Genomic DNA, 27,642 nt, shown 5'->3' on the forward strand with positions numbered 1-27,642 from the left:
TGCTGCCCGCCTCCCAGGGTGCCCAGCATCCGGCCTTCTTCAGCCTCATCCCTGGATCTGCCTTCCCCCCCTTCCCGCAATGCTGGAGAGGGAAACCCCTGTGATGGTGGGGCCCCGGCTCCCTGCGCAGGTCATGGCACCTTCAAGCCCACCTTCCAGAGGGCCTCTGGGAGCCCTCAGGCCAGGGCCTGGGCCCCCCGCAGCCGCAGTCAGCATACCAGAACGCACGATGCCTAGAGTTCAACTTTAATTCCATACAAAAAGCGGACAGTGGGTTAGCACGGATTTCTCCCGCGAAACACCCAGGAGCCATTGGGCCTGAGACCTGGCCACTCGGCCCTGGCGCACGGCTGCTGAGGACAAGTGCGCGCTGCCAGCCGCGCGGGGGCTCAGGCGGCCTCGAGGCGACGCACGGGCCCCGCCAGCCCCGGGGCCGAGGGCCCCCGCTGCAGCGCCAGCAGCTTGCGCTCGCGGCTCCGCTGCAGATCCTGCCAGTGCTGCGCCTCGGCTGGGGCCTGCGGGGCGGCGGGCGGCCAAGCGTCGGCGGGGGCCTGCAGCTCCCGGGGCCCGCCCGCAGCCCAGGCTAGGCCCCGCTCGCCCCGACTCACCCCCGCCTTGCGGCGCGCTGCTCTGGGAGCGGCCACCCGCAGCTGGGCCGCCTGCCTGCGGCGCTCGGCCGCCCGTTCCTGCACCCTGCGCCGCAGCTCCAGCACGCGCTCGTCCTTGCACGGGGGCCTCGGGGCCGCGGCTCGGGCTTTCTTCTCCTCCCACCTGGCCGGACACAGGGCGGGCTTAGGGGCCATGACGCGGCCATCCAGACCTTCAGGGCCTCCGTGCAACGCGCTGCGCTGGCCCAAGCACCGCCACCCGTCTTTGCTCTATGGAGTTTTATTTTTTTAAAAGATTTAGTTGAAAGAGTAACAGAGTGGAATATGGAGAGAACAAGAGAACACCATGATCAAGGCTGGGCCGGGCAAAGCCAGGAGCTTCCTCGACGTCTCCCACGCGGGTGCAGGATCCAGGCCCTTGGTCCAGCCTTCACTGCTTTCCCAGGTGTATTAGCAGAGAGCTGGATCACAAACGGAGCAGCCGGGACTCCAACCAGGGCCCATAGAGGTTGCTGGCATCACAGACGGAGGCCGAGCCTAGTACACCATTGCACCAGCCCCCTTTTGCTTTTCAAATAAATAAATGCATAAATACTGTAAGTGGGTGATTGTCCCTGGTGCTGTTGCCTGTCTCTGCCCCTCCAGTCTGCTTCTCCCAGCCGCCACTGCCATCCTCTGTGAGCTGCTACCACAGGGGTTGGCCTCCCTCTCCAGAGTTCTCCCAGAACACAAGTGGCCAAGTGGGGCTCTCTGTGGCCATGACAACAGCTGAACTGTGCTTGCATCTGCCGGGCTGAGGCCAGCCGCCAGCCCAGGTGTGAGCCAGCTCAGTGGCCCTTCCTGACAGCAGCCCCCCGCAGCATGGCACGCCCCCTGGGAACTGTGCCAGTCACCAGCGGCTCGCAGGGACAACGGAGACGGATGGTAACTCAAGCCTGGTTGCACTCCTTGCCCACTCCCCAGTCCCACTGAGATGGCCCCTCGCCAGGCTGTGCCCTACAGGCCTGGGTAACGCCTCCGTAGGGGCCAGGGTGCACAGAGGTTGAGAGAAATTACCACATTGTCCCCCAAACCAGATTACAAGTTGCAGGTTATGTGCATGTGGTGTGTGTTGTATGTGTTGTGTGCATGTTGTATGTTGTGCGTGTTGTGTGTATGTTGTGTGTTGTATGTGTTGTGCGTGTTGTATGTGTTGTGTGTTGTATGTGTGTTGTGTGCATGTTGTGTGTTGTGCGTGTTGTGTGTGTTGTATGTGTCTTGGAGGGCAGGGCACAGGAGCTATACGTCATCTTCCAGAGTCTGATTCAAAAAAAGAAAATGGGGACTGACGTGGTAGCCTAGTGGCTAACATCTTTGCATGTGCCAGGATCCCATGTGAGCTCCGGTTCTAATCCCGACAGCCCCACTTCCCATCCAGCTCCCTGCCTGTGGCCTGGGAAAGCAGTGAGGACGGCCCAAAGCCTTGTGACCCTGCACCCGCGTGGGAGACCTGGAAGAGGCTCCTGGCTCCTGGCTTCGGTTCCAGTCATTGCAGCCACTTGGGGAGTCAATCAACGGACAGAAGATCTTCCTCTTTGTCTCTCTTCCTCTCTCTATATCTGACTTTCTAATAAAAATAAATCTTAAAACATCAAATGTGGTCATTGGTTCAAGTCTCACTGCTCCACTCGTCATCCAGCTAATGTGCCTGGGAGAGCAGCCCAGGACCCCTAGGTGCTCGGACCCCTGCACCCATGTGGGAGACCCAGAGGCTACTCCAGCTATTGCAGCCATCTGATGAGTGAACCAGTGGGTTGAAGAGCTCTTTGACTTTCAGATCAATACACATGGGTTCGCAGCCCCTTACTGCCAGCTCTGCAGAGACAGAAAGCCAAGAAAGCTAGACAATCCCTAGGCGGAGGTCACGGCCATGAACACACGGGCCATGAATGAACACATGCATTGGGAAACCAACTGGGGCCTGGGCAGGAGAGGGGGTGGCTGCTGTCCCCTCAGGGGGCACAAAGGCAGCCCAGACACGCCCCACCCAGTCCAGCTCCCGCCCCTGGGGCTTCCTAATCAGACCTCAGGGCCGCGGTCCGTCCCGTGGCAGCGCGGCACAGGGCGATCTGCTCCACGGTGTTGCGCAGTTCCTGACTCTTGGCACGCTTGCCCTGGATGATCTGGGCCCGCCTCTCCTCCTCCTGGCTCCGCTGGCTGTCTTTGAGCAGGGCCAGCCGCTCCCGCAGCTCCACCACTGACATCTCCCCTTCCAGACCATAGCCCGGGATCTGGGGCTCGGACAGAAGGTCGTTAAGCTGGGCTGGGCACCCAGGCCCCTCTCCTGTGCTTCCTGCAGGGCTGTGGACCCTTCCACAGTGGCCTGCCCCTTATCCTATTGCTGGCCGTATCAACCTCTGGCCTGGCTACAGCTGCGTTCTTCCCACCCTGCCCCCCTGCCCACCTCAGGCTGGGAATCTCCTGGAGCAGCCGGCCCTTGCCCGCCCCCCACCCACGCCATGAGCCCAGGGGTGTCTGTCCTCCCTGGCAAGTCCCTGAATGCTTCGACTCAAGCCTGCAGTCCAATGGATGCTGAGGCCAGGGCCCAGGGCTCTTTGGCCTTGGTGGCACTCGGTGGCACCGCCGGAGCAGCACTCCAGGAAGCTCCCCAGGGCCTCACCTGGGTCAGGTCCACCAGCTTGCCCTTGCGCGTGGGCTGTGTCTCCAGCGCCCGCAGCTGGGAGGTGAGCACCCAGCGTCGCCGCTGCTCCTCCCGGGCTGCCTCTGTCTTGCGCTGCAGCAGCTCCCGGCTCTGCTCCATCACTTCCTGAACTTGGGCCCCCCCGCCCCGGCATGGTGCTGAGGGGACACAGGCCCCCAGGGGAGTGCCCTAGGAGGGCTCCACCCACACGAGGGCCCTGGCTCCCTGTCATACCTGTCTCCCGGCGGTCCTGGAGGAGTTTCATCTGGGCCACCTTGACATTCCCCTGTGCCTCCATCACCTGCTCCACCAGCTCCCTGCTGGAACGGTCCTTCTGGAGACGCCACTGTGCTCGCTGCAGCATCAGCTCTGCTGTCTGCCCGGGCAGAGGATCCACCAGGCTGAGCCCTGGTGCCCGGTAGGCCTGAGGGCTCAGGCTGGACCCTCCCCCAGCTCCCCAACACTCCAATTGCCCTGGAACAAGTCCAGCAGCTCAGGGCTGTGGGGGGAGGGGGAAAATTTCTGTTTATGTTTGAAAGACTGAGTTACAAAGAGAATGAGAGACAAAGATCTTCTATTCATGGGTTCACTCTCCAAATGGCGTCAACAGCCGGAGCTGAGTGGGTCCCAAAGCAGGAGCCAGGAGCCTCCCCTGGGCCTCCCACATGGGTGCAGGGTCTGAGGATGTGGGCACTCTCCAACTGCTTCCCCAGGTACGTTAACAGAGTTGGATCAGAAGTGGAGCAGCCAGGACTTGAACAGATGCCCAGGGGACGCCGGCACAGCAGGCGAGGCTTGGCCTGATTTACCCTGTGAGCGGTGAATTTCTGCCTTCTGGAGCTACAGGGAAGCCTAGGAAGAGACGCTGGGGGTGGGGGGACAGGGGCAGCACATGCGCTCTCATTGAGCTGCCTAATGACTTTTCCATAAATCATTAACACTGCCTGGGAGTGAAAGGATTAAATACAACACTCCCTAACCCTAACTTTCTAAGAACCTGGGAGAGCCAAGGTCCTTGAGGGACCATCCCCAGAGAGTGAATGATAAACAAAGACAGAAAGGGGCCCAGGGAAGGACATACTTCTGCCTCACCTCCACCCCAGCTTGGCCTCTGCCCCAGCTCCCTGCAAGGCCACACTGCCCTCACACTGCCCTGCCTGGCCTACGCCCCAACTCTCCAGGGTGGCCACACTGCCCTGCCTGGCCTCTGCCCCAGCTCCCTGCAAGGCCACACTGCCCTCACACTGCCCTGCCTGGCCTACGCCCCAACTCTCCAGGGTGGCCACACTGCCCTGCCTGGCCTCTGCCCCAGCTCCCTGCAAGGCCACACTGCCCCCACACTGCCCTGCCTGGCCTTTGCCCCAGCTCTCCAGGGTGGACACAGGGCCCCCACACTGCCCTGCCTGGCCTCTGCCCCAGCTCTCCAGGGTGGCCACACTGCCCCCACTCCCCTGCGAGGCCACACTGTGGGAGATGGAGCTCTGGGGCAGGAGGCGGGGCAGTGAAGAGCAGTAGACCACACAGATCCCTGTAAGTGCCAGGGGAGGCAGGGAGGCAGTCCCGGGTTCGGGCAGAATGTGCCAGACTGGGGCACAGGGCTTTGGACTCTGCCTCTCTCAGCCCTGGCCAGCTGTGTGGGCAGCAGGCTGGCTCAGTTTCAGGGTCCAGGGTCGCACCCCTGGCTCTGTCTCTTTTGAATGGACCTGGAGCCCAAGGAGGCGTCCCATGGAGCTGGTGGGACTGCCTAGGGGCTCACACCCAGAGGAGCCTGTGGCTAGCTACCGGGGGACACCAGACTGCAGGAGATAACAGTCCTGAGACTAGCCAAGCTGCAGGCCTGGTGCGCGCCTCCTGTGGCCAGGCCAACCAAGCCAAGCTGACAGAGCACAGAGCTGCACTCCAAGATCCCTCAGCTTGACAACCAGCTTATGAGCTGTCCCTGGGGCTCAATGCCAATGAGGGGTGTGTCTAACCTGGAGCCATTCCATTGAGACAATGAAAGCAGCAGCAAGCAACTAGCTGAACGCACACAGGTGCCCACACCACAGGACAGAACGCCAGCTCTTGTCCAGATGCTGTGCCTTGTGGTCCAGCTCCCTGTAGGTGCACCTGGGAAAGCACCAGATGACAGCTCGAGGGCTTGAGCCCCTACCAGTCACAGAAAGCAACTCGGACGGAATCCCTGGCTCCTGGCTGCAGCCCGCCACAGCCCTGGCTGCTGCGACCATCCGGGGAATGAACCAGAAGACGGAACATCTCTCCGTGTTCCTTCATCCCTGTCACTCTGTCACACTTTTAAATAAATAAGTACATGAATATTTTTAAAAAATCAACTATGTAGGGCCCAGCGTGGTGACCTGGCTGCTGGAGTCCTTGCCTTGCACATCCCGGGCCCCATATGGACACGGGTTCATGTCCTCTTGGCCCTGCTTCCTGTCCAGCTCCCTGCTAGTGGCCTGGGAGAGCAGTGCAGGGAGGCCCAAAGCCTTGGGACCCTGCACCCACATGGGAAAACTGGAAGAGCTCCTGGTTCCTGGCTTTGGATCAGCTCAGCTCCTGCCATTGTGGCCACTTGGGGAATGAATCAGTGGATGGAAGATCTTCCTCTCTGTCTGTCTGTCTCTCTGTGTATCTGACTTTCCAATAAAAATAAAATCTTTTAAAAAAAATCAACTATGCAAACTTTGTCCACGTAATTCAACATATCTACTTCTTGTGTGATTCATCAAAATGTAAAAGGAGGATAAGACTAAGTGAGAAAAATACATTAAAGGTTTAGTTAAAACATTATTACACTCAAGATTTAAAAATATATCCTGCAGCTGGCATTGTGACATAGGCAGTGAAAGCACGCCTGTGACGCCAGCATCCCATGCGGCTCCAGTTACATCCCTGCCCGCTGCACTTCCCATCCAGCTCCCTGCTCATGGTCTGGAGACAGGTCCAAGTGCTTGGCCCCTGCACCCACAGAGCTGGAGGGCGTGCTTGGCCCCTGCACCCACAGAGCTGGAGGGCGTGCTTGGCCCCTGCACCCACAGAGCTGGAGGGCGTGCTTGGCCCCTGCACCCACAGAGCTGGAGGGCGTGCTTGGCCCCTGCACCCACAGAGCTGGAGGGCATGCTTGGCCCCTGCACCCACAGAGCTGGAGGGCGTGCTTGGCTCCTAGTTTCGCCTTGGCCATTGGGGAGTGAACCAGCAGATGGAAGCTATCTCTCTTTCTCTAATTTTGACTTTCAAGTGAAATAAATCTTTTTCTAAAAAGGGAAAAGAATTAGATTTGGCCATTCCATAATGTATACTCTTTTTAAAAAATATATTTATTTTAAAGACAGAGGAGAGGGAAAGAGACAATGATAGGCTGGACCCGGATGCGGGAGTCTCCCTGCTCGCTCCCATCAGGGTCACTGGGACCCCCAGGGCAGTGCCTGCGGGAACCAGGAGCCAGCTGACCTGGCACTCTTGGGGGTAGCCTCCTGCTTGGCAGCAGCAGCTGCTAAGCCCCAAAACCTGCCTCTGTATGCATGCTTTGCACAATATGACAGGCCATAAATATGTTTTGTCCACCTCAATAAATAAATGATATTCCCCCTCCCTGCCATCAAATCAAAAAAGTGAAAATAAAGCTCAACAGAAAACAGAAGGGACAGTTCACACACACCCACACACAGAAGGGACAGTTCACACACACCCACACACAGAAGGGACAGTTCACACACACCCACACACAGAAGGGACAGTTCACACACACACACAGAAGGGACAGTTCACACACACACACAGAAGGGACAGTTCACACACACAGAGAAGGGACAGTTCACACACACACAGAGAGAAGGGACAGTTCACACACACACACAGAAGGGACAGTTCACACACACACAGAGAGAAGGGACAGTTCACACACACAGAGAGAGAAGGGACAGTTCACACACACACACACAGAAGGGACAGTTCACACACACACAGAGAAGGGACAGTTCACACACACACACACAGAAGGGACAGTTCACACACACACACACACACACACATAAATGGATAAATATCCTAAGCAAATGAAGTTATGCTCTAATGTACACACAAAAATGAGATGCGAGTCAGACTTTCCCAAGATCGCACCTGGCACAGACAGTGTGTGACTCGATAAAGAACAGGAAGAACTGTGTCTGGACTCTTGAGCCACAGACTGCTGGTGCCAGAGGCCAAGGTCAACCTGCAGGCAACAGCCTGCAAATGGGCAAAAGTCTGACCCCAAGGCTGAAGCCAGCGGGCAAGGGTCTGCAGTCAGGGGGTTCAAGGTCAGGCCTGCGGCGAGGGTCTGCAGTCAGGAGGTTCAAGGTCAGGCCTGTGGCGAGGGTCTGCAGTGGCCTACGGTCCAACGCCACAGGACTGTGTACTTCAAGGAGGTCCTGAGACAGTCACGCACTGACCACTGTCCCCTGTCACACTGTTGCTTCCTGGCCATCACGCGCTGGCCGGTGAACATCAATATGCAGCATGGCTAGCAAAGCTTGTGCCCCATCAACTCCTGTCATTTCACTCCCCAAGCAGCTCAGGCCAGGCTGGGGCAGCGAGCCTTCTGGAGCTGGGGGCTAATGGACCCACCCCTCAGGTGATGGGGGCAAGCATGGCACCCCTCCTTCGGGTGCCCCTGCTGGAAGCCCCCTCTGCCAACATCCCTCATGGAGGTGGAGACTTGCAGAGCACCGTGCATGAAGCAAGGCCAGATCTGTCCCAGGGGGAGAGGAGCCGGCAGTGACACACCAGGACTGACCCGCTCTATGCAGACACGCCTGCCTTCCAAAAGTTACTGCCAAGATCCTCAAGCCTTCTCTCAGGGGACCAACTGACCCTGCCGGCGGGGGCACATAGCCCCAGGCCCTGGCTCCCCCACAAATGTCACCTCTTCCTTCTTCTGCTCCGCCTTCTGCTTATTCTCCTGCGCCAGGCGATGCCGGGCTAGGATGGCCTCCTGGTGGCTGAGCTTGCCCTGCAGCCGCCGGTACTCTTCAGCTGCCAGCTGCTCCTCCCGGTCCTGGGCCTGCATCCTCTCCTGCCACTCCAGGAACTCGGAGAAGTCTCCGGCCCCATCCACAAGCCGATCGACCCTAGGGGAGAAGGGATCCAGCCATCATTTCTCCTGCCTTGCCCTCCATCCCGGGCCACTGAGGGGCACAGGTGTGGCCTGGCCTCCCGGGACATTCACCCCCGCTGCCCATCCCACCCCTCCGTGCATCCATGCATCGGTCACTTCCTCCTGTCCCTCCTCTCTATCAGCCTGTCTCTCCACCCACCTTTCCTTCCATCAGCTCTCCGGCTACCAGCCTGTCATCTGCCCAGCTTCTAGCCCTCTGGTCCCCACAGCCAGGCCACCTGCCCATCCAGCCTGTCATCTGCCAGCTTTTTGCCCTCTGGTCCCCACAGCCGGGCCGCCTGCCCATCCAGCCAGTCATCCACCAGCTTCTCGCCCTCTGGTCCCCACAGCCGGGCCGCCTGCCCATCCAGCCTGTCATCCACCAGCTTCTCGCCCTCTGGTCCCCACAGCCAGGCCACCTGCCCATTCAGCCTGTCATCTGGTCAGCCAGCTGAAGTGCTGAGGGCTGGTTGCCAGTTCTGAGGTAGTGCAGGGTGGGGACTGCCCTCCAGAAAAGCCAGGGCCAGCTGGATCACAGGATTGGCCGCAGCCGCTGGGGAGGGGGCTAAGAGCTGAGCTGACCACGAGCAGCTGGTGACTTGATCAGCCATGCCTATGACACCATGGCGGAGGGGTCTGCAAGGCCTCCAGAGAGCCCAGCACATGGGGGTCTCGCACGGCGGGACACAGGGTAGGACAGGGGATTCCTGCCACGCCCCTTCTCTCACATCCCTGCTGTGTGTCCTCATCTGTGTATTGTAATATCCTCCTTCAATTTTTTTTTTTAATTTGAAAGGGAAAGTTAGATAGCAAAGGAGAGACAGAAATTTTCCTTCTACTGGTTCACTCCCCAAATGAGTGTGATGCTGAGGTTAGGGCAGGCTGTGTCAGGAGCTTCTTCCAGGTCTGCACATGTGTACCAAGGACCCGGCCCATCTGCTGCTTTCCCAGTTGCATTATCAGGGAGCTGGATTGGAAGTGGAGCAGCCAGGAACCAAACCAGTGCCCAACTGGGAGGCTGGTGCTGCAGGCAGAGGCTTAACCCGCCATACCACAGCACTAGTCTCTGTGATATCCTTCTGACACTCGGCTGCATGTATTTCCCCGGGTTCTGTGAGCCACATCATCACACTAATGTGACCTAAGAGGAGGAGGGCGGCTTGATTGACAGTTGGCTTCGGCTTGAGTGTTGAGCCCTGGACCTGTGGATCCAACAGCTGCTGTGGTAACTAGTCATATACAAGACATGGAGTGATCATACCCAAGAAATAGAGTGCCCCCCAGCCCCAGAGCCTCAGATTCGGTGCCAGAAGCGCGACTTGCTGGCCTGGCCTCCGAGTCATACAGAGGCAGACGGATGGAATGCTGGGGGAACAAGGGACTTTGGGCTCCCAGCAGGGTGGGGGGAATCACCAAGGAGGAAAAAGTGCCCAGTGGAGTTCAGAGACACCTGCTGCTCCCGGAGAGCTGGCTCACTGGACACACAACACAGACCGACAGAAACAGCCCTTCCCTAGGAGTTACAGTGGGAGCGCTGGGTCGGTCTGGACTGCAGACTAAGTTCAGACATCAGCCAGTCTGACTCTGACCACCAGCATCTAACGCAGCCGGGACAACGTTCTGCAGCAGAGCGCTTGCTGTCAGATAGGCCCTAGTCTTTCCTGGCGGTTTTGTTCCTTTGTTTGTTTTTTGTTTTATTCATTTAATTTTTTGAAAGGCAGAGTTGGAGGAGACATTTTATTATTCTAATTATTATTGAATCCAATACTTCACTCCCCAAATGGCTGTGCCGGCCAGGGCTGAGTGAGCCTGAAGGCAGAAGCCTGGAGCTGCAACCGGATCTCAGTGGGTGCTGGGACTCAAGGCCTCCGGCCAACTTCCGCTGCTTTCCCAGTAATTAGAAGGGAGATGGAGCAGAAGTGGAGTAGCTGGGACTTGAACCAGCGCCCATATGGAGTCTGGTGTCACGAGCTGTGGCGTTCCTGGCTGTGATTCCACCAGATCCTAGTTTAGCTGAAAGTTTTCTTGTCCTGTGTCTATGGCTACCAATCAACCTCATGCGAAAGCCGCTGATGTGAGCCCATTGCTGATGCCCCAGGGGTCCCAGTGGCCCAGGGGGGTCCTTGACCACCAGGCTCCCGGAGTCATTCACTGCCCCTGTGGCGCTAAGTGACCAAAGCCCACCTTGCTATCATCACGATCCCTGAGAGCTGGGCAGTGCCGCTAAGAGGGGCTTGTCCACTGCCGGCTGCCTGCACCTGGGCTGCACCTGCAAAGCCAGTGCCCACCTGTCAGAACCTCGACCCCCAATGCCTCTGGGAGCCCTGGGGCTCCTTGTCGGGGACTTCTCACCCGTATCAGAGATCTACAAAGGAAGATGAGTTCTGGGGTTCTGCAACCATCGTGCCCCCCACCGCCCACAGACTTGGTGTGAGGGTGGGGTGGCCAGGGGAAGCAGGAGGGTGCAGGAGGAGCTGGGGTGCTGACTGTCCTCACCCTCCCAGGGGACACACTGGAGCAGGTGCTTCTAGATAAGGAGCAAGGCTGGGCTGGCGCAGGATCCCCAGGTCACACTGGAGCCATCCCTTGAGCCCTCTGGCGACCTGGACACACAGGCTGTTCCCGGGGGCACAGCTGATGGAAGGTGGCCCCGAGGTCGCTCAGGACCAAGGTGGGAGCAGAGGGCTGGGAACCTTGCCACCCTCAACATCCTCCCCATCGTAGAGGTAGAGCGGCTGAAGCCTGGGCCACTCACCCTGGCCCATGATAACGTTATCAGCTCCCTCAGTGGAAGGCAGGGCCAGAAGGGAAGACCCCCCTCCCCACTCTACCCACCTCACCTCTGCAGCTCCTGCTCCACCTGCTGCTGGTACAAGGCCCCTTCCCGCAGGATGGCCGCTGTGTTCAGCTTGACTGGGACGTTATCTTGCTGCAGTAGGAGAGCAGTGGCCAGCAGCAGCAAGTGACCCCCTGCCCCGCAGCCAGTGCTTCCTTGGGCCTCAAGGGCAGGGTGGCACCCCGCCCCCCACTGCCAGGAGCAGGGCAGGAGGGGGTGCTCCTCACCCTGTAGAAGGTCAGCTTTGGGGTCTTTCGAATTCGGGAGAGGAGCTGAGGCTGCAGCTGTTTCTTGGGGTCCTGCAGAGGTTGGGGCAAAAGCTACAGCCTGGCACCTGTGCCCACGCAGCCCCCCACGCAGTGTCCTCCCCTGCTCCTCAGGTCAGCACCTCTCCCTTAGGGTCTGCTGCGGCCTCCTTGGTCTGGAACTTGGCATCCAGGGGTCCAGTCACCCCCTTCCAGAGCGGGGTAGCTTTGGCTGCTCTCTAGGTCTGTATCCCCTACCCACCTCCTTCTGCTCTGGAGACAGAACATCCCCAGAACAACTCATCCACTTGGAATCCCCCACCAGACCCCAGGGAGCTGCTGCTAGGGGGTGTCCAACCCTGCTCCTGCCCCAGCAGCTGGGGAAGGGTCCTGGGTCACCTAATCACAGTGGCTTTGAGCTTCTGAGGGAGTCTCCCCCATCAGACCAGCGTTTACCCTACTTGCTCCCTGTGCCTGGACCAAGGCGCTGGGACAGTGCCTAGCGGATGGGCTAAGGGACAAGGGGGCCTGCAGGAGACTCGGTGGTCTCCTCCTAGGGGCGTGGCTGAGTAGGCAGCAAGTGTCACAGGGAGACGGGCTGTGGGATCCGCAGGTGGGGCGCACCTGGGCAGGCTTGTCCAGGCGGGGCCTGGGCATGGCGCAGCGCAGCTCCTCCACGTTGGCCTTCAGCAGCAGCTCCTGCGGGGACAGTGCAGCTGCTGCAGCCCCGCCCCCGGCGCTCCTCCAGGCTGTTCCACCGTGGGCTCGGGACCAGGCTCACCTCCGCTCGGCGACGGTTGTCCCTTCTGATCATCTCCAGCTGCTGCTGCTGCTTGGGCACCTGGTAGGTGCTCCGGGGCACCTGAGGGGTGCGGGAGGGGCAGGTAGCAAGACCGGCAGAGGGCCCCACAGAAAAGGGAGTGACATAAGGGGCCACTGTGGGGTCCAGCTGGACACCTGGTAGATCCTAGCCGCGGCTTCCGCATAAAGCAGCTCCCTCATCTTCTACCCCGCCAGCCCGCCCAGCCTAGCTGACCCTTCCACACACTGAGGGCTCTGCCCCTTGCCACCCTTCCCTGCCCAGGGACCCTGCACTGGTAGCAGTCTGCTTCCGCTCCCACCCCCTGACGGGAGGCCAGCCACGTGCCCTGGACCTGGGGGAGGCGGGGAGCCGCTTCTGGAATGCCCCCCGCAACACAAATGGCTCCCTAGCTCGCTACCTCCAGGCTTCTGGTCCCACCACAAGGACCCTGGCCTCGCCCCTCTGGCACCTCCTGACCCTTCCTCTGCCTCCCGCGTGGCTTTTTACTTTATTAATGTGCTCTTCCATCACTGTCCACACAGACCAGCCGGGAGCTGGCAGCCCACCACCTGATCACCCACCCACACACTACTTACCTAATCATCCATTCACCTGCCCATGCATGCCCCTAACCCTCCATCTATCCTATTGCCCATTTATTTACCATCCACTCACACACACACCTGTGTATCCACCCGCATGCCCCTCCATCTGCCCACTGGTCACCCATCCCTTGAGTATCTGCTGGGAGTCTACTCTGAGCTAGGGTCACACCAGGCGCTGGGGACGTGGGAGCTGACAGAGGATATAGACGAATAGCACTAGTACTAACTAGTGAACAAGTACTAACTCTACTCAGCATCACTCTAGAGGAGCTGAAGCTACCTACAGGGACGCTCAGGGGACAGGTTGGTCTGAGGCCCAAGGCCTCCCAAGGGGACCCCAGCATGGGCTGCAGGAACCAATTGGGTGGCCTGTGAGCTGGCTCCTTTCTGTACCAGAGGTTGGGGTGTGTGGGATCATGGGGTACTCCCCTGCCCCTGGAGGAGGCCCGTTGCTAGCTGCCTGCTCCTGACTGCCTACCGGCCAGTGGCCCCAGGGTGTCTTGGTCCTTGGCAAATGCCTGCTCTCACCGCTTTCATCTTGGCCATGGTGGGGACTGGCTCTGGCATGGGGATGCTGCGGGGCCTGGGGGCCGTCAGATTGAACTCCTTGGGCTTCGTGACTTTACTCTTGGACTTGAAGGGAGGGATCTGATGTGCCGAGGCTCCCTCCAGCTGGCTGATCAGCTCCTGGACCTTCGGCTGCCATCTGGAGGAAGAGGGTGGGAGAGGCCTTTTACGTGGGAGGGACAGGTGAGGGAGGAGGAGGGAGAAGGTGGGAGAGGAGGTGGGGGAGGAGGTGGGGGGAAGTGGGGGAGCAGGTGGGGGGAGGAGGGAGAAGGTGGGGGAGCCAGTGGGGGAGCAGGTGGGGGGAGGTGGGAGGAGGTGGGGGGAGGTGGGGGAGCAGTTGGGTAGGGGCAGGTGGTATGGAGCCTGGCAGGTAGCAGGTAGAGGGGCGTGAAGAGCTCCTGTGTCCCATGGGGAGCCAGGGCCACCCTGAGGCAGGAGGGCAGAGGCAAGGGCCAGCAGCAAGTGAGGTACCCGGAGGCAGTGTGTGGCCAGCCCATTGTGTGAGGGCCAGGTCCTTCAGGGGCAGAGAATCCCAGGAGGCCAGGCTGCAGGAGGATGCTCCAGGCCGGCCACTTTGGAGGCGCACTGGGCAGCTTCCCAGAGGTGGCTCTGCAGGCTGTGGCCCTTGGGGCGTGGGGAAGGGACACTGCGTGTGCAGGCGGCAGGTATAGCCCAGGCCACCGTGGAGGCCGGTGCTGACCCTGGGAGAGCAGGCTGACTGCTTCACCAGGGGAAGGGATGTCGCAGGTCTCTCCAGAAGGCTGAGAGGGGCTGAAGGAGTGGGTCTGACCCCCGGGGACGTGGGTTCCGGCAGTGGGGAACATTAGATTTAGGTTGGGGTCCACTGGAACTGAGCTACTGGAAATGGCACAGAGGAGAAGTTGGGGGTGCTCCAGAGCAGGTTTGGCTCCTGGCCCACCACCCACACCCCCACCCCTGGTCCAGGCTGGTTCTGAGACCCAGCATGGAGAAAGCTAGGGTCCTAGGCCTGCATCATGTGCCCCGCAGGGTTGTGGGGCCCTCTCACTCCTCTATGGGGCTATAGGGCGACTCCCCAGAGCTTCTGTGAGGCCCTTGGCAGGGGAGCCGGGGAGCCTGCAGGGACGGCCCCATGTCTCCCACCTCATCAGGGGTTCCACCCAGTTCTCTTTCACGTAGGTAGTCTCGTGGATGAGGCTCCACTCGTCCTTGATCCAGGAACACAGGTTCACGGGGTTGAAGAAGAACCGGAGGAACTGAGGGGACCATGAGGGCTGTCAGGAGGGCTAGAGCCTCTGCCCAGACCCCTGACCCTGCCTCCAGGCCCCACCCCAGAGTCATGCCCTGCTGTGGGGACTGGGAGGAGGTCACATCTCGCGGGATCATTGGGGTGGGGTACGCAGCCCAGCCCCCCCGGACCTGGAAGGACCCACATCTGCTGGGCGAACCTGACCCGCACTCTAGCACTTGGAGGCTGAGTCTCTCCGCACACACCTTGCCTACGGTGGCCTGTGGGTGGGTCTGGGGAGAGCCTACCCAGCAGACACTGGCCCTGGGTCAGGCAGTTCCCCCGCACAAGCCTGCCGTGGGGGCTCTGCAGGCTGTTTCCAGGGCATCCAGGAGCTGCGAGCTGGCAGGCTGGAACCCTGCATCGCCCAGCCCCAGCACCGGCCCCTGAGGCTGCAGACACACCCAGCCTGCCCTGTCACTGGAGAACCCTCCATCAGGTCAAGGGAGGTTGCCACCTGCTCAGGTATGCCCAGAGCTCACTCTGACCCTGGGCCTTGGGAGTGGGACAGGCGTCTCTAAGGCCAGCCAGAGCCCTGGCTGCCGTGGGCAATGGGAAGTGTACAAGGAGATAAAAATGTCATCTCTCTGTCTTTGGGGAAACAATGAGTGCCCTTCCCCCACACGCCCAAGCCAGAACGCAGGTGGGAGGGCGGATCCCAGGATAAACCCACCGGAGTTTCTCTTGTCAAAATGTGGGGCAGTCCTGCTGTGGAAGGCGGGGGGCAGGGGTGGGGCTCACCTTGCACATCTTGTCCGCGGGCAGGGACCTCATGATGTCACAGAAGAGAGGGAAGCCTAGCTCATCCAGCTGGAAAGTGGCCAGGTAGCAGGTCACTAGGGAAACAGGAGGCACTGGGGAACTGACACGGCCACTGCAGGTCACCGGGGGCACGGGGGGCCTAGGACGGCCACTGCAGGTCACCGGGGGCACGGGGGGCCTAGGACGGCCACTGCAGGTCACCGGGGGCACGGGGGGCCTAGGACGGCCACTGCAGGTCACCGGGGACACGGGGGGCCTAGGACGGCCGGCCACTGCAGGTCACCGGGGACACGGGGGGCCTAAGACGGCCACTGTGAGTCACCAGGGGCACAGGAGATACAGTTGGGGTTGGGATGGCCATGGTATCCAGTACCCTGCAGAATCCCATGCTTTCAGTGGGGGAAATTCTGCCAGGGCCAGAGGCAATCGCAGGTGCCCTGGGGGCCAGTGGAGCCAGAGCTCAGGCTCCCAACCCTGCAGGGCATGCGAAGCAGGCCCACGCTGTGAGGGTGACAGGCCTGAGCACACTACCTCTCCCCCAGCCACACACACAGCCCTCCCACACAGTCCCACACAGCCCCACAAACACACACAGCCCCATACAACCCTTTGCCACAATCCAGACACAAAGTCTCACACACAGAGCCTCACATAGCCTCAGATGCGTAGCCCCACACAGCCCTCTGCCATAGTCCCACACAGACCCATATAGATACACACACAGTCCCACACACACAGCCACACATGCACAGCCCCCCACAATCCCACATATACAGCCTCCCACACACAGCCCCACATATACAGCCCATACATATTCCCACCACCACAGCCCCACACAGCCACACATACACAGCCCCATACAAGCACGCAGAGCCCCACAAGGTCACACACACACAGTCCCATACAGACGTACACAGCCCCACACGGTCACACACAGTCCCATACAGACAGCACACTCCACGCGGGGTGTTTGTCTGAGAAAGGAGATTAATTAGAAGCCCCAATAGTCCTCTGGTAGAAAATGAAGTCTTGTTGGGTTTTTGTTTAACTCCCAAAGATGAAAAGGCCCCAGCTACCAGGACTGGAAGAGCCTGGGCCGGGAACCCTGTCTGGGGCAGGCTGGTGGCTCCCCCTGCCGGGCAGGCACAGGCACACTGCCAGCCACACAGCCTGAGTCACATGGTCAGGGTCCCTGGTATCAGATGTCCCCTCCCCTTTCAAGGTCTGAGCAACCTTCCATGGAGCAGTTCCAGCCACTGCCCCTATTGTTCCCCAGGCAGGGATCGCTCTCAGGTTCAGGAGTCCTGCCCCCCAACTCAGGCCTTAGGTCTCAGTTCTCATGACTGTGAGAAATCAGCCCCACACTGGCCCACCACCTGCAGGCAGCCAAGGGTCCCTGCAAGGGAGGGGCCACCACAGACACCCTGGCCACGCCCTGCACCTGAAGCCATGCCCACAGCCATGCCTCCCCCAACCCCAGGGCAGAGGGACGGGCACTTACCCTCAAAGAGGCTATAGTCTGCCCACAGGCACAGCCGGCCATCTCGTGCATAGAAAGCGTCCACCACGATGTCCAGCAACTTCTGGTACTCCAGACACCCGGACAGGAGATCCAGGACGAAGGCCTGTTTCTGGGGGCTGGCAACCTGGGAGAGAGATGGCCAGGGACTGCTGAGGTTGGGAGTGGCGGGCAGTGCCCGGAGAGGTCAGGAATTGGGGTATCCTCTTGGGCTGTCAATGGCAATGGAGTGCAGAGAGAGGAGGTGACCATGGAAGGTCAGAGACAGTAGGAACACCATTGTTGGGGGTTGTGCAGTGAAGAGTATTGTTCCATTGCAGGCAGGGCCGCAAGGAACTTCCCGCTGTATGGCAGGGCCTTGCACTACCTGAGTGCAGTCCCACCTCCCTTTGCATGGACGCCAGACCACCCTGCGGAAGAATTCTAATCCTTTCAGGCATTGTTTGCTACTGTGGAGCTGGCCTTTTACTCAATGTGAGCTTGGAGGTTAATGTCAATAATAGTGTCTTGCAAAAGGGCCTTCTATTATTCAAACTGTCTTGGCTGTCCCCATTGACCTTATGCTAATCAAGGGACCTGTATTTAGGGTTTAATTCTTTCTTGGATCTTTAGGTTCTCCTTTTCTTTGTGATACAAGATTGAGTTGTAGAATAAGAATTGTAGCAGGAACTTCTAGAGTTTTTAGGTGAAACAAGTGGCAGAATTAACCTTAGGAACACCCACTCGACCATGATGGAAAAAGTCTGAGCCAGAGTTTGACTGTTTCTGTATAAATAAAGCCGCCAGCTTTCCCACATTGTCCACTATGATCATGAAATCGTAGTGGTCCATTTCTTTCCTCTTTACGCCTCATCCACGCACCCTTCTCAAGTTCCGAGGTCAGCTGGAGCTGGATTCCGGCACACCATGGCTAGACAAAGGTTCTGCAGGTGCACTCAGGCGAGAGCCAGTGCAGATTAGCCTTGACGGGCAGGAGCGGAGGGGAAGGGAGGCAGAGGTGAGTAGGGACAGGGCTGCAGCTTGGGAAGACAAAGACGGCTGTGGACATGAACAACAGTGTCAGCTGCCTTGCAATACAACACGGCTAATGTTTGAACTTGGTTACAATGGTAGGTTCGGGTCTGCAGTGCCAGCACCCCGTATCCCAACTTCACTTCCGATCCAGCTCCCTGCTTAAGGAGTGGGTATGTGGTCTAGGCAGGCGGCACACTCCTGCCTGAGCCCCACCTTCCCATGCCTGGACTGGAGTTCCAGTTCTGGTCCTAACTCCAGCCTAGCAAATTCAGACCTGTGTGCTGTGCTGACCCAGTCCATAGTCCCACACTGCCATATGCACACAGCCTCACACAGGCACATGCACATAGCTACACAGAATTATACACCTCACACATACACCCCACAGTTCTACATACACACATCACAAACATACTCCTACACACAGCCTCACACACAGCTCTACACACATACTCACACAACAAGATTGCTGACCTAACTACATGGGATGGAAGCCACTTTGTTGTATTGGCCCAGCATTGCTGTGTGGACCCAACTATACTGCTCTCACCCAATTGTAATGTCCTGACCAGCTGTCCTGCGCTGACCCAGCTGTACTGTCCTGACCAGCTGTGCTGTGCTGACCAGCTGTGCTTGCTGACCCAACTGTTGACCCAGCTGTACTGTCCTGACCAGCTGTGCTGACCCACCTGTGCTGTACTGACCAGCTGTGCTGTGCTGACCAGCTGTGCTTGCTGCCCCAGCTGTGCTTGCTGCCCCAGCTGTGCCTGCTGCCCCAGCTGTACTGTACTGACCAGCTGTACTGACCCAGCTGTACTGTACTGACCAGCTATACTTGCTGACCCAACTGCTGACCCAGCTGTGCTGACCCAGCTGTGCTGACAACTGTACTGACCAGCATTGCTGTGCTGACCCAGCTGTAATGTGACCAGCTGTGCTTACTGATCCAGCTGTAATGTGCTGACCAGCTGTGCTGTACTGACCCAACTGTGCTGTCCAGCTGTGCTATTATATTACTTAGTAACCCCCTTATTTCTGTGTTTCTTAAGGCCCATACTTTGAAAACCTTTACATTGTCTATCTTTATATTTTTAAGGATATTTTTAAAGATTTATTTATTGCAAAGTCAGATATACAGAGAGGAGGAGAGACAGAAAAGAAGATCTCCCATCCGATGATTCACTCCCCAAGTGACTGCAACGGTCAGAGCTGCGCTGATCTGAAGCCAGGAGCCAGGAACTTCTTCCAGGTCTCCCACACGGGTGCAGGGTCCCAGAACTCTGGGCCGTCCTCCACTGCTTTCCCAGGCCACAAGCAGGGAGCTGGATGGGAAGTGGAGCTGCCAGGATTAGAACCGGCACCCATATGGGATCCCGTGCGTTCAAGGCAAGGACTTTAGCTGCTAGGCTACCACAACGGGTCCAAGAATATTTATTTGGCTTAAAAGAAATAGAGAGAGGGGGAGGCAGAGAGCTCTTCCATGCACTGGTTCACTCCACAAATGGGTTAATGGCCAGAACTGAGCAGGTCCACAGTTGGGTGCCAAGAGCTTCTTCCAGGTCTCCCACATGGGTGCAAGGACCCTAGGTCTCAGGCCATTAGCCACTGCTTTCCCAGGCACTAAGAGGCCAGCACCCTGGAAGGCACCCAGGAGTCAAAGGAAAGGCCCACGTTTGTGTGACCCGTTCTCTTCCCCTCTGCCCTTCTGTGATCACTCTGGCTCCCCAGCATCCCGGAGCCCAAAGGCCTTGCACTGTGGTCAGCATGCTTCGCCCCTCTGTCTGAGCTGTGGGAAGGGTCTGGTGCCAGGACTGATCCTGACGGCTGACGCTGCACCTCCTAACATGTGGCCCCGGGCATGGTCTGTGCCTTTCCTCCAACGGGTGGGAGTGAGATGGTCTATTCTCTGCATGGATCAGCAGACTGGCGCAGGGCCCTGAGCTCATGGGAGCTGGCGGGTAGGTCACCCAGGATACACCGGGTACCAACAGGTGACGCTTCTGCCTGTGCCCAGGCCAGAGCCTCCCTGCTGGTGCTGGGCTGGTGGTGCCAGGATGAGGCACAGCCAGTCTAGGAGGCCTTGGGAAGCTCCTGGGCGGCCCTCGCAGGAGACAGTGAGAAACCTCTCAAAGTGGGAGTGTGGCTCTGAGGCTAGCTCTGAGCCCCCAGAGGGTCCCTGTTTGTGACACAGCCTTGGGCTGGGCCCAGGGAAGGTAGGGTCTTTCCTGCCAGCTCCTCAGCTGGGATCCAGGGGTAGGTAGGGCTTGGGGGGAGCAGCAGGGGCAGGCTGAGAGACACCCACCTCCTGGCCCAGAGTTGGCAGAGAGACAGAGAGAGGTTAGTTGGACAGTAGATCAAGAACCCGCGTGGGAGACCCTGAGGAAGCTTCCGGCTTCAGCCTCGCCCAGTCTGGGTAGTGAACCAGTGAGGGGATCCACGAACTCTCTTCCGCTCTCTGTAACTCTGCCTTTCACAGGTAAACACATCTTCAAAAAGAGAGACCACGGGAGCTGAGGTTGTGGGATCACAGGAAGCCCATCCCCATTCCTTTCCACCTTCGCTCAGCTGAGCCCATACTCCGCACCGCCAGGCCATCAGAGCCACAGGGCAAGCTGCACCCGGGAGACAGCGCAGTGCTGGAGGGATGGCAGCCACTTGGTGTCAGTGGGGGTGGCCGGGTAGACAGCGAGTAGGCGTGAACAGGACAGCCACCCTCAGGGTCATGCCCCAGCCACGTGACTGGCAGGGTTCCATGGCTTGCCCGCACGCCAGGGGGTTGCACCTGTTGGGCCCAGAGGGTCGATGTGGCTCTCACAGCAAGATGCTGTGTAGGGCTAGCGTCATGGCTCAACAGATTAGTCCTACACCTCCAAGTGCCAGCATCCCATATGGGTGCTGGTCTGTGTCCTAGCTGCTGCGCTTCCCACACAGCTCTTCGCTTGTGACCTGGGGAAGCAGCAGAGGACGGTCCAAGGCCTTGGGACCCCGTATCCACGTGGGAGACCTGGAAGAGGCTCCTGGCTCAGTTAGATCAGCTTTGGCCATCGCGGCCATTTGTGGAGTCAGTCAGTGGACAGGAGATCCTCTCTGTCTTTCCTTGTCTCTATAAATCTGCCTTTGAAATGAATAAATCTTTTAAAAGGAAAAAACAAGTGCTGTGTCTTTAAGGCCTGGATGTTGGGGTGTACCTGCTGCAGCCAGCAAGCCTTGCCAGAAAAGGTCAGATTACGGGCCTACACACCCACTGAGGGGGTGGTCACGGTGACCCTGACACGGCCAGGGTGCAGCTTTCCCCAGGGAAACCCTGCCCACACTGCCTCGCCTGTGGGAACAAGCCAAGGATAGGCCTGGGCCACGCCACCTGTGTCCCGCACGGACTGTCTGTCTGTCCCGACTTCCCGTTGCTGAGGCCGGTCACCTGCAGCGGAGAGCTCTGCCAGTGTCACACTCGCACAGGTCCAAGAGCACGGCCTTGGTCTCCACGTGCCAGGGAAGATGGATGGGGACCCTCACCTTCCACCATGGCTGCGCCCAGGGGTCCAGCCTCGACCCTAGTCTTGCTGGGGACCACCCCCCAGATACAGATTGTCAGTGTGTGGGGCCAGGAGCCAATTCCTGTAGGTGAGCTTGGCCCAGCCAGAAACATGCTTGGATGCAGGCACGCCAGGCATGGCCCAGGAGTATGGGACACACAGCGCGCCTCTGCTGGATCCTGGGGGCCAGTGCAGAGAAGAGGCTTGCGCTGAACCACCAGGGCCCTGTGGGTCTACAACTTGGTCACCCCTCTTCAAAGGAAAGCCTTTCCTGGACCCAGGGCTCCTTCGAGACAGCTGCACTGTGAGACACGGCCAGCTACGGGAGGGACTGGAGACCACTACCCTGTCTCCAGCGTGGCAGCTAGGACCCCTGGACTTCCTGATGGCCCAGGCTGTGGCCTCCACTTGCACGTCTGCTCTGCAGGCCTGGTGAGCCCTGTAGGGTGGCTGGGAGCCTGGGGAAGGTGGAGGGGTAACCCGGGGCCATGGCCAGGAAGAGAGGCCTCCCTGACTGGGGATACCCACTGACCCGAGACTGCAGCATGGGAAGGGCAGGAGGGGGCTTCCTCAGTTTCCAACCCCACCCTGAGAGCCTGGCCAAGCTGCCCAGGGACGGGGAGGAACCCTTTTTCTGGCCACTGGCTGTGAGCCCTTGCCCCTTCCAACTACCGCCATACGATCAGCTGGCATGGCCTGGCTGGCGTCAGGCCATCTCCACTTCTCTGACAGGCTGCAGTCCAGTGCACTGGCGAAGCTGGCAGGAGGTGGCTGCCCTGGCCCAGGGCCCGTGTGCACTGGTGCCCTCCCAGAGCCACGGAGGAAAACAGAATCCAAAGCTTTAGAGTGTACTATGAGGCAGGGGACTGTTGAAATCCACGTGCAAGCTCCCCACAACTCACAGGGGCTTTTTATTTCCATGGTGTGACAGAGAGAGACAAAGAGAAACCATCCCACTGCTGGTCCCCTCCCCGCCGAGGGGCCTGGGGGTGGGGGGTGCCCTTCCAGTGGCTCCTCTGTAATGGCGGGATGCGGAGAGGGAGGGTTGCTTCCCGGGCTGCTGGCCCTACCTGCAATGAGGCAGACACGGTCTCTAGGAACTGCTCGGGGTGGTCCCTCTCGGGCTTGAACCGGCTCAGATGCTGGGTGGCCATGGCAATGCACTTGCTGTAGTAGGACATTTTGCAGGGCAGGGCCCTAAAACAGAAATCACACCTTGAGCGCCAGCGCCTCCCAACACATCCACTTACAGATGTGGCTGTGCAGAGAAATGTGGCCAGGGTGTGGACGGCTGAGCCCCGGCAGCCTGGGTGCCACCGCTGTGCCCCAGCCCGGGGAGCGGGGGGTCTCCCAGGTGCAGACCCTCTGGCCTCCAGACAAACTGAGAAAACTCCTCCAGACCCTAAGGGCCGAGGCTGGCCAATCCTGTGGGCACAGTCCTGCCCCTCGCCCCTGCACCCCCATGTCTAGAGGAGCGGCAGCCAGGTACCACCAGACCCAAAGCAGAGAAGTTACAATCCAGCAAGAGAGCCCACCAGGCTCAGAGCAGGGAAAAGCCCGAGAAATGGGGCAGCAGTGACCAGAGGTGGGGGGACAGAGAGGCCCCAGGAGGTCAGCACGGTCCAGACAGGGGACACTGGACAGATGGCAAGGGCAGGGCAGCTCTCCCAGGGTACAGTAAATGTGAAGTCCTGGAGGAACCAGGAAACTGTTCCAACATAGCCACCTGGGGATATGGCTCTGCAGGTGTGGTCCCTGTGCACGCACTCAGCACCCTTCTGCATGGGGTACCCTCGAGCACTGCCCGTGCTGGTCACAGGTGCACAGCAGCCTGAGCCTAGAAGGCCCCACGCTGGCCTTGGGGCTGCACCCACGCCAGCATCTTGGTGTGGCTTCTAATGCAGCTGAGCCTGGGGTGACAGAGGGGGCAGAGTGGAGGTCCTAGAGGCACCTGACAACAGGGAACCTGCCCTGGCTTGACTCCTGGGTCAGGGCTGCCTGCCCTCCAGGCCTGAGGCCCGTAGACAGCAGCCTGTGCCTGGCTATGGCAGCCTCCTGCCCCGCCCCCACACACTGTATACCTCACCTGCAGGCACAGCTGCTGAGGCAGGGCCAGCGGTTCCCCTGCCTGTCCCGTCCTGCTCCTGGCCAGTCCTCCAGAGCTCTCCCCCAGCACCTGCTCCCTCCCGGGAGACCCCCGTCCCCTGAAAGGCTGGGCCATGGGCCCACCCATCCCTTGATGGTCACTCCATCACCTCCCAGTTGTGGTGGCCAGCGGAGTACGTGAGGTGCTCACTTACGGGCCCCGTTTTGACCTCAGCAGGGAGGCTGAGCAGGATGCGGAGGGTCAGCCCCTGGTCTGGCCTGGCTTGGGGGTGGCTTGGCCCCCCTGTGTCCCAGGCTCTGCAGGCTGGGTGGGGGGGGATGAGGCCCAGGAGAGCTGGAGGAGAGAGAGCAGGGGTAGGGGACAGCTCATCCTGGGGGAATGAGGGACACAGAGCCTCTCCCTGTCAGCCCCGCCCAAGCCTGACCCAGGGGTCCATCTCTGTAGGTTCTTGCTCTAGCCTGCCCGTCCTCACCCTGGTGTCAAGGCCCTCCCTGCCCCTCAGCCCCCACAGGGCCAGGGTGCCTGTCCACCGGCTGGGGGCTGGGGCTGTTTGTTCCTTCAGCTCACATTCAAAAAATCCCAGCCATCCAAGGAATTCCTTGGCCCAAGGCAGGGAAAGCAGCACTGCCTGGGGACAGAGCTGTGGCCCTGCCAGGCAGGCTGCGGGCAAGATGAAAGGCACCTGAGCTCTGGAAGGGTGCTGCAGACACCCACTCGCCTAGGCCGAGCTGCACCTTTCCTGCCCAGCCCTCACAGGTCAGCAGGTAGGGCTGGCCCGCACACCACCTGGCCCTGCTAGTGGGGGCTGTGACTGGGGAGTGGGCCTCTTCCTGAGGAAGACCCTCACACCAGCAGCAGCAGTGGTAGCATCTCCAGTTAGCTCCTGGGAATCCTCGTCCCAGCCCTAGACCTGAGATCCAAGAGCCAGTTCTGCTGCACCACCCTCCCCACCTCAGCCTAACCACCCCTGGCCACCCCACATCCCTCCACCCTCAGCCTAACCACCCCTGGACCCCACATCCCTCCCCCCTCAGCCTGACCACCCCTGGACCCCACATCCCTCCCCACCTCAGCCAGACCACCCATGGACCCCACATCCCTCCCCCCTCAGCCTGACCACCCCTGGACCCCACATCCCTCCCCCCTCAGCCTGACCACCCCACACCCCACATCCCTCCCCCCCTCAGCCTGACCACCCCACACCCCACATCCCTCCCCCCTCAGCCTGACCACCCCGGACCCCACATCCCTCCCCCCTCAGCCTGACCACCCCGGACCCCACATCCCTCCCCCCTCAGCCTGACCACCCCACACCCCACATCCCTCCCCCCTCAGCCTGACCACCCCTGGACCCCACATCCCTCCCCCCTCAGCCTGACCACCCCTGGACCCCACATCCCTCCCCCCTCAGCCTGACCACCCCACACCCCACATCCCTCCCCCCCTCAGCCTGACCACCCCTGGACCCCACATCCCTCCCCCCTCAGCCTGACCACCCCTGGACCCCACATCCCTCCCCCCTCAGCCTGACCACCCCTGGACCCCACATCCCTCCCCCCTCAGCCTGACCACCCCTGGACCCCACATCCCTCCCCCCTCAGCCTGACCACCCCACACCCCACATCCCTCCCCCCTCAGCCTGACCACCCCACACCCCTCCCCCCCTTAAGGCCCCATCTTCCCTTCTCCGTGTCCCTCTGACGTCACCCTGTCTTCCTTGAGCCACTGTGAGCACCTGGGCAGTGACCTTCTCCAGGGTCTTCCCAGAGCTGCCCCCAGCAGGCACCTGGGCCAGCACTGTGGCTCAGCTGGTCAGCTGCTACCTGTGAGGGTGGCTGTTGGGGAGTGAACCAAGATAGACGAATTCTTTCTGTCTCTGTCACTCAACCTTTCAAATAAATGAAATAATCCTTCTAAAAAAATCCATGACCTGGATTTTTGGCCTTGCTATTCAGACTCCTGCCCAGCTTGTGGTCCAGCCCAAGGGTTCAGGGCCACTTGCACCTCCCAGGCAGAGCAGGTGTGCAGAAAGGGCAGACGCGAGAAGGGCAGTTTGAGAGCCAAATCCCAAAGCGACAGGCCAGTGGAGTCCACAGTCCCATTTCTGAGTGGAAGTGGTGGACGGTCCACCCAGTTGTACTGCGCGCCTCTCGCACCTCACGCCGCTCCGCTTAAGCCCGTGCACTCCTAGCTGTGTTTTGATGGCGAGAAACCATGGCGGGGACGCGGTGTTGGGTTTCTGAGGTGATGGCTCTTTCTTTTTTCCTCACAGTGGTTTCAAGCTACCAATGTGGGCTGAGCCAAAGCTGGCCTTTTCCTGGAAGATCCTTCAGGGACTGGGCAGTAGGAGGTCTAAAGCTGGCCTCTGAGCCCACACATGCCAGCATGCGTTTCCTTCAGGCAGGGGGCTCTGCAACCTAGGGGGACCACTTGCTGGTCGCCATGTGGTCTGTACTCCACAGCCCCACGTCTGGCTGGGTCTCTCGCTGCCTGAACACGGACATTTCCTGGCCTCCCCAAGAGAGCTGAGTGTGGTCGGGGGGGGGGGGAAGGGGGCTGAGCAGGGTCCCCAGCACTTCAGCTGTCACCAAGCTGGGGCTTCAACAGGCGGGGGTCTGAGCAGGGTCCCCAGTCGGTGAGGAGGGTGGGCAGGGGACCCGAGCAGCCCACCCTTGGCCGGCTCGGACTAAAGAAGAACCAACTGTTAACCTGTGTCATAATTCCACAGACCAGCACTGTCCAGGGGCATGGAGGCGGTGAGGGGGGGGATCTCCGAGGGCTTGAGGCGGTGGGAGCTGCGTGCAGCTGGGCTCCCCTGTCCCTCCATCCCCTGTCCCAATTCCTGCAGCTGTGCATGGGCTCGCGGACGAGGCGACACAGAACAGGCACTCGGCTCCTAAGGAATGTGCTCCCAATTAGGGCACCCTCTGGGGGACAAGGCGGTGGCTTATTCTTTCCCATAGTGGTTTATTGTGGCGATTCTAAAAGAGAACGTTAACTTTACCCAAGGCGCCAGCCAAGAAACCCCAAAACCTAGATAGGGAAGTCAGGACTGCAGAACCGGCCAGCCCCAGATGGGAAGGTACCCAGGGTGCGGGTAACTGCGCCTGGCGCCCCCCCCCCTCCTCCCGAAGTTCCGCACCCGCACATTCACCTGTCCGCTGGCCGCCCGGCCTCCCTCCTCGCTTCCACCTGCCGCGGCCCAGGCGATCCGGCTCCGCCCGAACGCACAAGCCTGCAGCCCACTTCTCCCCGGACCCGCCAAGACGGCGTCGGGCATCGTCTCCCAGCAACGCGGCGCGCCCGCCCCCGCGCGAGGCGTGGCGCCCGGGCTGGGCGTCCGCGGGGGAGCGCGCCTCGGCGGGGCGGCCGCGCGCGGGGATTGGCCGGCCGGGGGGCGCGCGGCGGCGGCCTCGGCGCATGTGCGGCGTGGGGCGGCCGTGACCGGCGGAGGCGCGGGGTGTCCGCGGCCGGGCAGGACCGCGCGCCGCCGTGGCCGCGTCTGCCCGTGCGCCCTGGGCGCCCGGCCCCGCCGGCCTGCGGCTGCGTCCGGCGCCGCCCGCCGAGCATCCCCGGCCCCGCGCACCTTGCCCGACGCACCTGCGCGCGCGCCGGCCGCCGGCAGCCCGGCCCGTGCCCTGCGGACGCCCAGCTGCCCCCGCGGGCTCGGCCCCGGCCCTGCTTCCGCGTCTGCCCTGCGCCGCGGCCGGGCCCCGGCGCAGCGCTGCGGAGGGCACGGGCCGGCCGGAGCCCGGCGGGGGCCGGCGCGGCGATGATGAACAGGTTCCGAAAGTGGCTGTACAAACCCAAGGTGAGCGGCCCCCGCCCCGGGCGGACGCCCCCGCGCCTGGCGCTCCGCTGCACCCGCCGGGCCCTCCCTGCCTTGCCTCGAGTGTGGCGGGCGCTGGCCCACGCGCCATCCGGATCCCTCGCTCTCCGCTCGGCAGACCCTGCTGGCCCTGC

General features: G+C 60.5%; 2 protein-coding genes across 3 annotated transcripts in view; one reads left to right on the forward strand and one right to left on the reverse strand.

Moving 5' to 3' along the window:
- Nucleotides 1-232: 232 nt before the first annotated feature.
- CFAP99 (cilia and flagella associated protein 99) lies at nt 233-26,876 on the reverse strand. Of its 2 annotated transcripts, none has more exons than XM_058670440.1 (16): nt 26,834-26,876; nt 22,643-22,769; nt 17,008-17,152; nt 15,486-15,580; nt 14,600-14,712; nt 13,439-13,616; nt 12,285-12,365; nt 12,128-12,202; nt 11,486-11,557; nt 11,263-11,351; nt 8,192-8,396; nt 3,523-3,664; nt 3,268-3,414; nt 2,673-2,878; nt 609-771; nt 233-515 (listed from the first exon to the last, which is right to left on the reverse strand). In XM_058670440.1, exons 2-16 carry the CDS (start codon nt 22,751-22,753, stop codon nt 247-249), a joined length of 2,091 nt encoding a protein of 696 aa, XP_058526423.1. In that variant the 5' UTR covers nt 22,754-22,769; nt 26,834-26,876; the 3' UTR covers nt 233-246. The 2 variants fall into 2 exon arrangements, with proteins under 2 accessions (XP_058526423.1, XP_058526424.1); XM_058670441.1 differs by having other exon boundaries at nt 3,268-3,419.
- A 243-nt stretch (nt 26,877-27,119) lies between these two features.
- The window catches only part of ZFYVE28 (zinc finger FYVE-type containing 28), a 60,429-nt gene continuing 59,906 nt past the window's right edge, over nt 27,120-27,642 (forward strand). Inside the window, exon 1 of the mRNA XM_058670442.1 lies at nt 27,120-27,490. Within this exon, the coding sequence (XP_058526425.1) occupies nt 27,452-27,490 (39 nt within the window). The 5' untranslated portion in view covers nt 27,120-27,451. The remainder of the gene's footprint in view (nt 27,491-27,642) is intronic.

This window comes from Ochotona princeps, chromosome 11 (assembly GCF_030435755.1).
Source record: "Ochotona princeps isolate mOchPri1 chromosome 11, mOchPri1.hap1, whole genome shotgun sequence".
Classification (NCBI taxonomy): domain Eukaryota; kingdom Metazoa; phylum Chordata; class Mammalia; order Lagomorpha; family Ochotonidae; genus Ochotona; species Ochotona princeps.